Source organism: Anguilla anguilla, chromosome 12, assembly GCF_013347855.1.
Source record: "Anguilla anguilla isolate fAngAng1 chromosome 12, fAngAng1.pri, whole genome shotgun sequence".
Taxonomy (NCBI): Eukaryota; Metazoa; Chordata; class Actinopteri; order Anguilliformes; family Anguillidae; genus Anguilla; species Anguilla anguilla.
Genome location: NC_049212.1, coordinates 3,768,394 through 3,780,056, shown reverse-complemented (window position 1 = coordinate 3,780,056; position 11,663 = coordinate 3,768,394). Strand labels below are relative to the sequence as shown.

Here is an 11,663-nt window from a genome sequence, read left to right as displayed (position 1 = left end):
AACAGTGCCTCAACAGATACCAGACTATGGCACCCACCCACTTACTGGAACAGTGCCTTAACAGATACCAGACCATGGGGCCCACCCACACACTGGAATAGAGCCTTAACAGATACCAGACCGTGGGGCCCACCCACACACTGGAACAGTGCCTTAACAGGATGAGCCGTCCAGCAGCCCTCCAGAGGCTTATTTCTGACTTAATGGCAGTTTCCTTTGGCAGCTTATCCTTGCGTGTAATCCGTTTATACAGCTGCATATTCCTCATAGTAATGTGGGATTAGTACTTAGCCAGGATCAGTGGTACACCAGGGCCCTTCCTGGGTTTGGAACTGGAGCGCAGTTCCCCCTCCGGTGCTGCTCTTCGCCGTCTGTCTAAGTCGCATTATATCGAGCAGCTTTTGGTCCTTCCCTTTCTCCCTTACCTTCGGCGCGTTCGGGCCGTTTCATTTGAGCTGGGATTGGAAGCGGGGGGGGGGGGGAGGCACTTGCCCTTGTGTGATCCCATCCGGGTGCCGTTCTCCCTCGGCCCTGTTTTTGTTTATTGCCATTTTTCTCATTCGGTTTGTTTCCTTGCGCTTGCATCATTCCAAGGTCTCCTCCGCATCACTCGATTACAAGCGCTCATCTTCAGTAATATCCAGGCTGTCAGTCTTCCTTTCAATATTTACGTCGTCCTTAAATGGGCCAGCGGGGACTTCTTGGCACAACTTTGTTTCCTCCGTAAGTCGGGCTCTGATCTCTTAAAGGCCGGCCGTAAACGGCCAGATGTTCAGCCGAGAAACAAGTCCCATCTGCCGCGTCGGTGGGTCGTGAATTGTTCTTGCATCGTTGTACGTGCATAACCTTGACTGTTGACCCCAAATAATCTTACCACAGAGTCAATCTGAGAGCAGAAGGCAGGGCTAATTGTGCCCCTTTTTCATGTGACGTGGGCATCGGGGTGAAAATAGGTCCAAGACTATTTCTGGACGGTCATTTCTGACTATTCAAAAAAAGAAAGTATTCAGTTACCCAAGCTGCACAGTGGCCCAATAGCGTTTAGTGTTTTATTAGCATTCAGTCAGGGCGAGGTGGTCAAAGTGGCTGTTAGGAGATCTTCTGGTAGTTGGGGAAGGGTCCTGTATCCAGTGGAATGATGATGCTCCTTTGCAGAATGTTTTCATGGCGACTGCTGTTCCTAATGGTGGCCCAGTAAGGGTTTGCCGCTGGGGAACTGACCGTCATCTATTGGGCAAATGAATCAATGGCACCCTAAATGCGCAGTTTACACACAGACGTCCAAACGCAGCACTGTTGTTGTACTGTATGGTAAACCATACTTCAGCCCAAGCTAGGGTTCTTACAGTAGCCTAGGGCCCTGCTCTGCTGTATCTCATATAGCACAGCATGTACCACAGAGGAAGTGTGAGCTAAATGTGTTTATTTTCTCTGAAACGTGAGGATAAGTGTGAAAAATATATTTCTCTGCCTTCTGGGGTCTTTGAATTGTTCTCCCCACACATGGTTTTACGAACGTATACAGTTAGGAGAATTATGAATGTGCATGCTGGCCCTGTCTTTCACTTCAGTGTGCCACTTAAACATATTACTGTCCCCAATGTTCACGGGACTCATCTGCAGTACACATATCGGCCTGTAGGGGACAAAATATGTTGAACGTATACAGCAGCTCAGTCGGCGTATAGATCCAAAGGCTGTGACTCATGAATATTTTGTTGTGAAGAAAGATTTTAGTTTTTCCTTATCAAAGCTGACGCTCTGACAGAATGTAGGTGTTGTATCATCTGCAGCCTATGGGGGGGGGGGGGGATTCTGAGCATATCACTATTAAAATTTTTTAATTGGCTGGACTCAAAAAATGTCAATCTCAGTCACCACAGCAATGTTTCATAACTATGTTGACATCAGTATGCTGTTATTGTCTTAAATGATAATTACTTTTTTTCAACTGAGGTCTTATTTTCATTGTATTTTCCATCATTCCTATCAGTTCTGATAATATTTGCTTCATTGTCAAAGTATTTTTGGATTTATTAGAGGTTTTTTTTTCATGTCAGAGGTGTCACAATGGTGTCTATGGAGGGTATCATACGGTGGCTCTGAAGTGCAAAACACACAAACAAAAAAAAAACGCAAAAACAAAAACTTTCGGCCCTGAGGTGCAGATGCAACATACAAAAACAAAAACTAGTAGCCCCGAAGTGCAAAACAGAAACATACAACAACAAGCAGCCCCGAGGTGCAGACACAACATACAAAACAGGGCGACATGGCTCAGGTGGTAAGAGTGATTGTCTGGCAGTCGGAGGGTTGTCGGTTCAAACCCCGGCCTGGGCGTGTCGAAGTGTCCTTGAGCAAGACACCTAACCCCTAACTGCTCTGGCAAATGAGAGGCATCAATTGTAAAGCGCTTTGGATAAAAGCGCTATATGAATGGTAAATGGGCTGCATTTATATAGCGCTTTTATTCAAAGCGCTTTACAATTGATGCCTCTCATTCGCCAGAGCAGTTAGGGGTTAGGGGTTAGGTGTCTTGCTCAAGGACACTTCGACACGCCCAGGACGGGGTTTGAACCGGCAACCCTCCGACTGCCAGACAATCGGTAATTTATGAAATGGAATTACATAAAAAGAATTCCATTTCAACTTGAACAATTGACCGACCGTGCTTACACTATTCTGCGCTGTGAAATTACACTATTCTACACTATCAGATCTACTGCAGTTTCAAACTCCTGGCATCAGCAAACTGACTGATAGGAAACAGCCATTGTTCACGTAATCCAGGCATGCAATAATATTATTTGAGCTGAATATTGAGCTTCGTGGATTTCAATGGCTGTTTTAATGCATATTAATATAATAGATTTAGAAATCATAACAAATTATAGATTTGTGTTTGATTCCAACAGTTGTCATAATGATATCGTGATCATAAAAATCTGCATATTTGCAATGAAGCATTAATATTGTGGATCAGTTCACTGTCAGCATGTCTTTCAGACCTCATTTTCCCTCTATTGCATACTCTGAAGGTAGAGCATGATCGTAGAGCAGTACTGAATTTGACAGGTTGGTAAAACTTTTCATTTAAGCAAAAAAGAGTGATTGCCTTATTCTGTAAATAAAAACATATAAAGACAGGGATACATACATACATACATATACACACATGCATGCTCACATATATGCATACATACATGCATATTCATGTGTATGTGCATAACATATGCATGTGTGTATGTACTGTATGTACATATCTGCATATGTGTGCATGTATGTACAGCATTTAGATTTAGGGCCATGTCAGCAGTGTCCATGAGACCCCTGTTATGAAGAAGCAGTGAAGCTGCAGCCCTGATTCACTGAGTACCGCAGTGTAGTCAATGCCCTAACAGTCAGACACCACTCCGAACCTGAAGCATCTCCATTGTGCACTCTTCTTTAGCCAGAGGATCACGTAGTCAGTGCCCTAACAGTCAGACACCACTCCGAACCTGAAGCATCTCCATTGTGCACTCTTCTTTAGCCAGAGGATCACGTAGTCAGTGCCCTAACAGTCAGACACCACTCCGAGCCTGAAGCATCTCCATTGTGCACTCTTCTTTAGCCAGAGGATCACGTAGTCAGTGCCCTAACAGTCAGACACCACTCCGAACCTGAAGCCTCTCCATTGTGCACTCTTCTTTAGCCAGAGGATCACGTAGTCAGTGCCCTAACAGTCAGACACCACTCCGAGCCTGAAGCCTCTCCATTGTGCGCTCTTCTTTAGCCAGAGGATCAGGCTATGCAGGGATAAAGAGTCCCAACCTTGCTAAGCACTTGAATTGAAGACTTCCTATAAAAACTGGTGGGCTGGTGGAAGTAGATTCATGTAGGCCAGTAAAGGCTATCCCTTAGGACCAGGTGATAGCATCACAAGTGATGTGGACACTGTGCTGGAGGAGGCGCCTCATTTCAGATAAAGCCTGGCTGCACAGAGAAGTGCCCAGTGTTAATTCAACTCAAACAGTAGGGACCGTATGTCCACTAGGGACTGTATGTACTCTGTAAGAGTCGATGTAACGCTGAACTTTTTACCGTTAGCTGCTGTCAGTCAATATTGTGACATGAGTCAGCACAGTATGCGAGCATGCTGTAAAATCATTAGCGCGTAATGCAATCATAAAGGTAAACAAATTAGGAGTGAAATGCCGACTCGATCAACCACCCGCCGGACCGCCAGACGGGGGGGCAGACAGTGAAATTCTACATGGTTCACAGCGATTGTGGAGGATCCCACTTAATTGCAAACACTGTTGACAGCAACTCTTCCTCGTGCATTTCATTTGCTCAGTGAAACATCTTAGCATGGAGGAGGAAGGCACATTACCCTTCTATTCACTATCTTCTGGTATTTCACAGATTGGCCACTGCTTCATTACCTGTTTATATCAACCAACAGCCACATCTTGATACTGATATCAACACTTCACAATATACTGTATGGGGAAATATACACCTTATTGCCACTTTCTGATGTTGACATATATACAGTAATCAACCTAATGTTTGGGACAAAGACATATTTTTTTCTTGACTCCACAATGTATCTGCACAGCCTCCCATTTCAGTTTATTAGAATGTTTGGAACATATTAATGTTATTCACTTTGTTGTATATCATTTGCATGCAATGGCTGCTTGAAGTCTGTGACCCACAGACATCCTCAGGTGCTGGGTATCTTCTCTGGTGATGCTCTCCCGGGTCTGTACTGCGGCCATCTTCAGCTCCTGCTTGTTTTGGGGGCCAGTTGTGTTTTCTCTTCAGCATATGGAGCGTATGTTCAATTGGATTCAGATTAGGTGACTGACATAGCCAGTGGATAATTTTCCAGTTTCTGGCTATCGAAAACTCCTTTGTTGCTTTAGCAGTATGTTTGGGATCACTGCCTTGCTGTGCGATGAAGTGCAGTCCAATGAGTAAGTAATTTGGTTGAACTTGAGCAGATCAGATGCTTCTGTACACTTCAGAATTCATTCTGCTGTTGCTATCAGCAGTTATATCATCAATGAAGACAGGTGAGCCAGTAACTGTGAGACCCATACATGCTCAAACCATACAATGAATACCCCTTTACCATCTCAGGCGCTACATGATGTGCGGTACATTATATATTATATCTGTTCTCTAGGCAATTTAAAGTTCAAGTGCTAAATCATCTTCCTGTTCCAATGTAATTATGGTTTTTCGATCGTATTACAGCGATACAAAAACTTCACTTGTCTCAAGGGTGAAGAACGGAATACCTTGCAATTGCGTCAGCCAATTATACGAATCAAATAACGGTCAGAGAAATGTCTTTCCGTTTCATCCACATAAATCTTGACAGTTAAAAAGCATGCTAGATGCTACTTTTGTCTTAAGCTGGTATGTAGGACACATCTGAAACAGCCCTTTGTGTTTTGTGTGTTTGCACGCACTCACAAATCTTTCTGACGTGCTCGTAAAACAGAGGAGGCGCACAGTAAAAGAATTCAAGTTGCTACCCTCCTCTGTGCTTTTCCTTGCTTAGTTGTCTGGATAATCTCTCTCTCTTTCTCTCTCTCTCCCTCCCTCTGCCACCTCTCTCTCTCTCTCCCCCCCCCCCTCTCTCCGCCACCTCTTTCTCTCTCTCCCTCCACCACCTCTCTCTCTCTCTTTCTCTCTTTCTCTCTCTCTCTCTCTCTCTCTCTCTCTCACTGCTGCGACTTCTCACCCGATATAATTTAGCCCAGAAAGCAGAGCACTGCGTCATCTTTTTGATGACCCTCAGCGGGTTGCAGCATCCCTGTGTGTGGACCTGATACTTTGCTAGCAGACGTAGCGTAGCCCCCCCCCGCCCCCACCCCACCTCACCGGGCCTTATCCCTTACCTATTCCACATCCGTACACGGCGCAACAGTGCCCCCACCTGGCACGACGGCGCAACGACGAGAACACAACCGGACTCTCTTCCAGTTCTCGAGTCAGCAAAGGATTAGTCTTTTATCCTTATCCGCATCAGGGTACCTGTTATTATGCGTAGGTTTTCCTGGCGGTGGAAACAATGACGTACATGAGGGTTTTTTTATGCAAGACGGGTTTTAAAAAATGCAAATACATGCACAGACCGTAAACAAAGGGGCATTGCTCATGTTGTCATTGGTAACCGGGAGGAGAATTGCACTCGGTGTTTATTCATTTATTTATTGAAATCCTTCCGACATTTACACGTTTCCTCTCCGCGTAACTCTCTTCTATCTGCGTGTGGATGGGGGCGGCGTGCAGTTATACATTGCATTCGCGCTGAAAGCACGGCAGGCAATTACACGCCATATCCTGTTCCTTGAGTTTGACTAATTGCCCGCGTGGCTCGAAAGACTGTTTCGGGTTCTCCGGAAACGCTTCTCCGTCAGTAAGGGGTTCAGAAACGTACCGCGTACAAACGAGCTGGATTCCTTTGAGCTTATTAACTTCACCTCAGATAACACAAACAGTGTGCTCAGTGTGAAATATGCCAGGGTTACAAGAAATCGGTTTAGGGCACCGACATTATTTTATTTTATTCATTTGTTTATCCTTTGCTGTTAACGCTGTTACAGTGTTTTATTTTCATATATTTTATTGTCGAGGATTCACATTTACAGCCCCTAAAGATGAAATTAATTTCACGGTTGATGGACAATAAAGTCACCAAATACATAAAACTGAAAGCAGGATGATGGACGCCCAACAAAACCACGTTGCATTAGGCAAACCCATCTGTGCAGTCTAATGACCGGACCTTGGTTGGCTGGGTTTCATGGTTTCCAGTAAGACCTCAGGTCACTTACAACCGTGTCATGACATAAGCCCATGAATTCCCAGTTGGTTTTAAATTAAGCTGCTATGCTTGATACGGCACTGATGAGCACGGTAAGCCAGAGTGGCATTTGAATTACTGCTACAAATGTCATGTTCCAATTGCTCCTTAATCTATTACCTTTAAATATGTGCATAATATGTGCGATAATTGGATTAAGTTGTTTGCACAACTCTCGTGCTGGTAATTACATCTGGGAGTCGAGGGATCTTTATCATCCGGAGGCTTATCCCGGCTAGTTTAGCCCCCAGAGAAGCACTCCGAACTGGGGGGGGCCGGAGCGGATTCGTGGCCCACGCATGGGTGCACGGGAGCCAGAAACATCCACACAACGGCTGAACGGAGTGTTCCTTATGAAAAGCCCACCTAACGTATTTTTTTAGCAGCATCCTCCTGTCCAGATTTCACAGTGATTGTCCTGAGAAACAGTATAACGTGGCAAGATCTGTGTGCCTGCATTCGTGCTGATGCATAATATTCGCAGACCCTTTCTGACAGAGAAGCAAAGTGCTAACGTTGTGAAGGTGTTACTCCCATTTTGTGACGCGGTTATGTGTTTTTTGGCTAGTGACTGGATCTTGCTGGGGGGGATATACAGTGTTTTCTAACATCTTCAACCCCCCCCCCCCCTTCCCTCTGGTGTTGCAGGAGCCCAGCGATGGAGGCGATCCTCGTCGGCTTGGCGCTGCTGGTGGGGGCGGTGTCGTCCATGCTGTGTCCGAAGCGCTGCACCTGCCAGAACCTCCTCCCCTCCTACACCGTCCTCTGCGCCAAGACGGGCCTGCTCTTCGTCCCGCCCAACATCGACCGGCAGACGGCGGAGCTCCGCCTGATGGACAACTTCATCACCACGCTGCGGCACCGGGACTTCGCCAACATGTCCAGCCTCATCCACCTCACCCTCTCGCGCAACACCATCAGCCAGATCCAGCCCTACGCCTTCGCCGACCTCCAGGACCTGCACGCCCTGCACCTGGACAGCAACCGCCTGACCGTCCTGGACGACACGCACTTCCAGGGACTGGTCAACCTGCGCCACCTCATCCTGAGCAACAACCAGCTGCAGCGCATCACCGAGGGAGCCTTCCAGGACTTCCTGGAGACCCTGGAGGACCTGGACCTCTCCTACAACAACCTGGTGGACATCCCCTGGGAGACGGTGGGCCTGCTGGCCAGCGTCAACACCCTCAGCCTGGACCACAACCTCATCGAATTCGTCCCCGAGGGCATCTTCTCCAACCTCCACAAGCTGGCCCGCCTGGACATGACCTCCAACAAGCTGAAGAAGATCCCCCCGGACCCGCTGTTCCTCCGCATCCCCGTCTACGCCAAGATGAAGGGCTCGCCGCTCACGGCCCTGGTGCTCAGCTTCGGGGGGAACCCCCTGCACTGCAACTGCGAGCTGGTGTGGCTGCGGCGGCTCACCCGCGAGGACGACCTGGAGACCTGCGCCTCGCCGCGGGAGCTGGCGGGCAAGTACTTCTGGACCATCCGGGAGGAGGAGTTCGTCTGCGAGCCGCCCATGATCACCCGCCACACCTCCAAGATGTTCGTGATGGCGGGGCAGGAGGTCAGCCTCCGCTGCAAGTCGGTGGGCGACCCCGAGCCGTCCACGCACTGGGTGAGCCCCGAGGGCAAGCTGATCGGGAACACCTCGCGCACCGTCTGCTACGAGAACGGCTCGCTGGACATCCTGGCCACCACCGTCAAGGACTCGGGCGTCTTCTTCTGCATCGCGTCCAACGCGGCCGGGGAGGCCACCGCGCCCGTGGAGCTGGTGGTCAACCCCTCGCCGCACTACGACCCCAAGCTGGAGCCGGAGCCCGGGCCCTCCGACATCCCCACCTCCATCAAGTCCAACGCCAGCGGGGGCCACTCGCGGCCCGACCAGCAGCGGGTCAGCGTGTCGGAGCTCACCTCCTCCTCCGCCACCATACACTGGCCCCCGCAGAACCACATCCCCGGAGTGCGCATGTACCAGATCCAGTACAACAGCTCCTCAGATGACATCCTCATCTACAGGTGAGACACCGGCCTGCCTCCTCCCCTCCACTTCTCAATCCATATTCCACAAGCTTTATGATATCTGCACAAGGTCTGGGTCAATTCAGTTTTCATGCAAAAAATTCAGAAGTGGAAGAAATTTCATTTGAATTGCCCAGAGGTGGCACAGTAAGAAGAAAATAAATTAAAATGGCTCTAATTCCTCAATCGTTTGATCAATCAAATTGAAGTTATGCATGCTTCAGCAGCACCCATTTTGGCTGGGTGGCTTTTTTAAAACTTGGCATACTGATAGAGGGCCCAGCCATTATCCCTTTCCACAAATTTTGGGTTGATTGGACCAACACCAACATCAGGGCAAATTTTTAATTTCCAAAAGAGCTGGTTCCCCCATGTTGTGTGACGTACAAGGGGTTCGACCCCATCCTGAACTTTGCTTTGGGAAAGCACTAGCTATTCCAACGTGTTAAATGTTTCATTTCAAGCCCATTTGGCAGAATGGTAAATATGGCGCATGGCGTGGCAATGCCCAAGCTCAGTTTACACATTTAGTTTGCCCTTCTGACTCTCGCCGAAGGACTCTCCCAAAAATCCTCCTTTTTCTTCCAAACGACATAAATTCATCTGCCAATTTCTCTCTTCGTATTTCGGCTCTCCGCTGCAGCGCCGGAGGTTCTGTGCCATCCGGGCCTTCAGACGTGTGATTCACTTCTGAAATTTCCCAGAGGATGGATGAATTTAAAAAAAAAAAAAAAAACGCTACATATGAAAGGAACTTTAACATTAATTACTCAAAGGGCATCGGGAGGCTACCGGTTTCGCATAACTGCGGAACAACCGGAATGCAGTTTGTTATTAATTAGGCGCGCGTAATCTGCCGTCCCTGCAGGAAGAATAGCAATCACACGCTAAAAAGGGAGGGGCGGCTGGCCATCTGGCTGCGGCTGCATTACACTGCGACAAAGGGAAGGGTGACTGAAGGTGTCGTTGCCAACCCCCCCCAAAATCCCTCGCTTTCTCCGTCTCCGCCTTTGCTCAGCCTCTCTCGCCCTGCACGCTGACGAAAGGGCGAGATTGATTTCCTATTTGCCCGCGCGTCTCCTGGTCCCAGTGCCAGAGGGGGGGGGGGGGGGGGGGGGGGGGGGGCGATTATGCCCAGGCCAGGCACAAGAAGAGGTGGCAGGTGGCAGTGCCCGCCCACGCTGCCCATCCACCCCCTGCGAGGGACTGCACTGGAGCTGTGACAGAGTAACAGACAGACAGCTCCGTGACGGGGGGTCAAGGGTCAAGCTCCGGGGAGGGGGGGGGGGTGGTCTTGCTCGGCCTCCTTTGGTGTTCCTTTGGAAAAGGAAAATCATTCGCACACATCAATCAAAACCGACGACAGACAATGCAAACTGTTATTCGCAGACATTTCATCCTGCAGTCCGCCATTCTGTTTGTTTCAAACTGCGAGCCTTTATGAGTCTGTCCAAATTACAAACCTGTCATCGAATATTACCTCCCTTTGTGCGCCTTTATCAATAATGAAATCCCAGCTCTCGGTACAGTGCTCAGAGAAACAACTGGATGATGAAAAAGCCTGTTTTATTCTTGGGTATGTTAATTGCAGAACCAGAAGCTGAATCCCAAAACAACTGAGCTGTCAAATTTATATATCAGTGAGCTGAGGCAGTTTTGTGAGGAGGAGCGGGGACAGAAATCCTCCAATGACATGTCAGAGACTGATAAGCTCATACTCAAAATGGCTACTTCAGGTTACTGCTGCTAATGCTCCCGAATGATGTGCTAAATTTCACAGAGGGTTTCTGCATGTTGGCTTATTTTTGACTGAGTAAATAATGACAAAGTAAAAATCTGTTGTATAGTACGTGCCACATGAAGCTAGTTCTCTATTGTTAGGACTTGGTGGATTAGTTCTGTCCTAATCTGTAAAACTGTAGAATTGAAAGAGGGTGTACTTTCTGTTTCATATCATACGTCATAGCTGACACAGAACACAATGTAGTTCATGCCGTAAAATTATAGAATGCAGTCATCATTTCTTGTATCATTTTTCTTTGAAGACAGTAATCTGTAGCCAAAAGCAATTGAGCCATAATTTGTATGCAATCACAACAATGAGCACAGAAGCTTCCGGAAGGCAGCCACGCCCTTTAAAGGAGCATGTCTGCGCAAAGCCTCCCAGCTGGGGTTCCGCTCCGTGCTCTACCGGCGGCTTGTGATTCTCGTTGCCGGGGGGGGGACCCGCGGCGGTAAGTGGGGGCGCCCCTGAACTGCGGCAACCGGAAAGACGGCGGCCGGGGGAAAGGCCGGCGATTGGCTGAATAAAACACGTGACCCCGACCGGCCGGCGTGTCCCGACGTGTGAAACGAGCGAGTTAAATCGAGGATGGCGCGTGCCCGGGGCGGACGCGGATCGCAGACGGGCATATTTAACCACGCGGGGGAGGGTCGGGTGTCGCTAAGCGGAACGCCGCGGCGGCGAGAACGCGCTGCGGGGGGGGGTCAGGCCGGGCCGCGCGGTGGAAAAATCAAAAACCTCGCGCTGCGGCAAAGTCACGAAACGACAGACGCGGCGAGCGAGAGAAGAGCTCGTTTCGCTTCCGTCGGAGCGCCGAGCCAAACTGAGGCGCGCGTTGAAACGTGTGAGGTGTTCGGACCCCCGCTGCTCGAGCCGGCGTGCGGCTCTCCCCCGCCCGGCGCGGGGGACCTCGTCTGCTGGCCACCTCCCTCCAGGCCTCGCGTTTCGCGGGCGCTATCTTTCAGCCCAATGATTTCAGTCGCCTTTTTT

General features: G+C 49.0%; 1 protein-coding gene across 1 annotated transcript in view; it reads left to right on the top strand.

The window, feature by feature from the left end:
• The window catches only part of si:cabz01090165.1 (uncharacterized protein LOC100333421 homolog), a 132,666-nt gene that overhangs the window by 114,760 nt on the left and 6,243 nt on the right, over nt 1-11,663 (top strand). Inside the window, exon 2 of the mRNA XM_035385778.1 lies at nt 7,514-8,887. Within this exon, the coding sequence (XP_035241669.1) occupies nt 7,514-8,887 (1,374 nt within the window). The remainder of the gene's footprint in view (nt 1-7,513; nt 8,888-11,663) is intronic.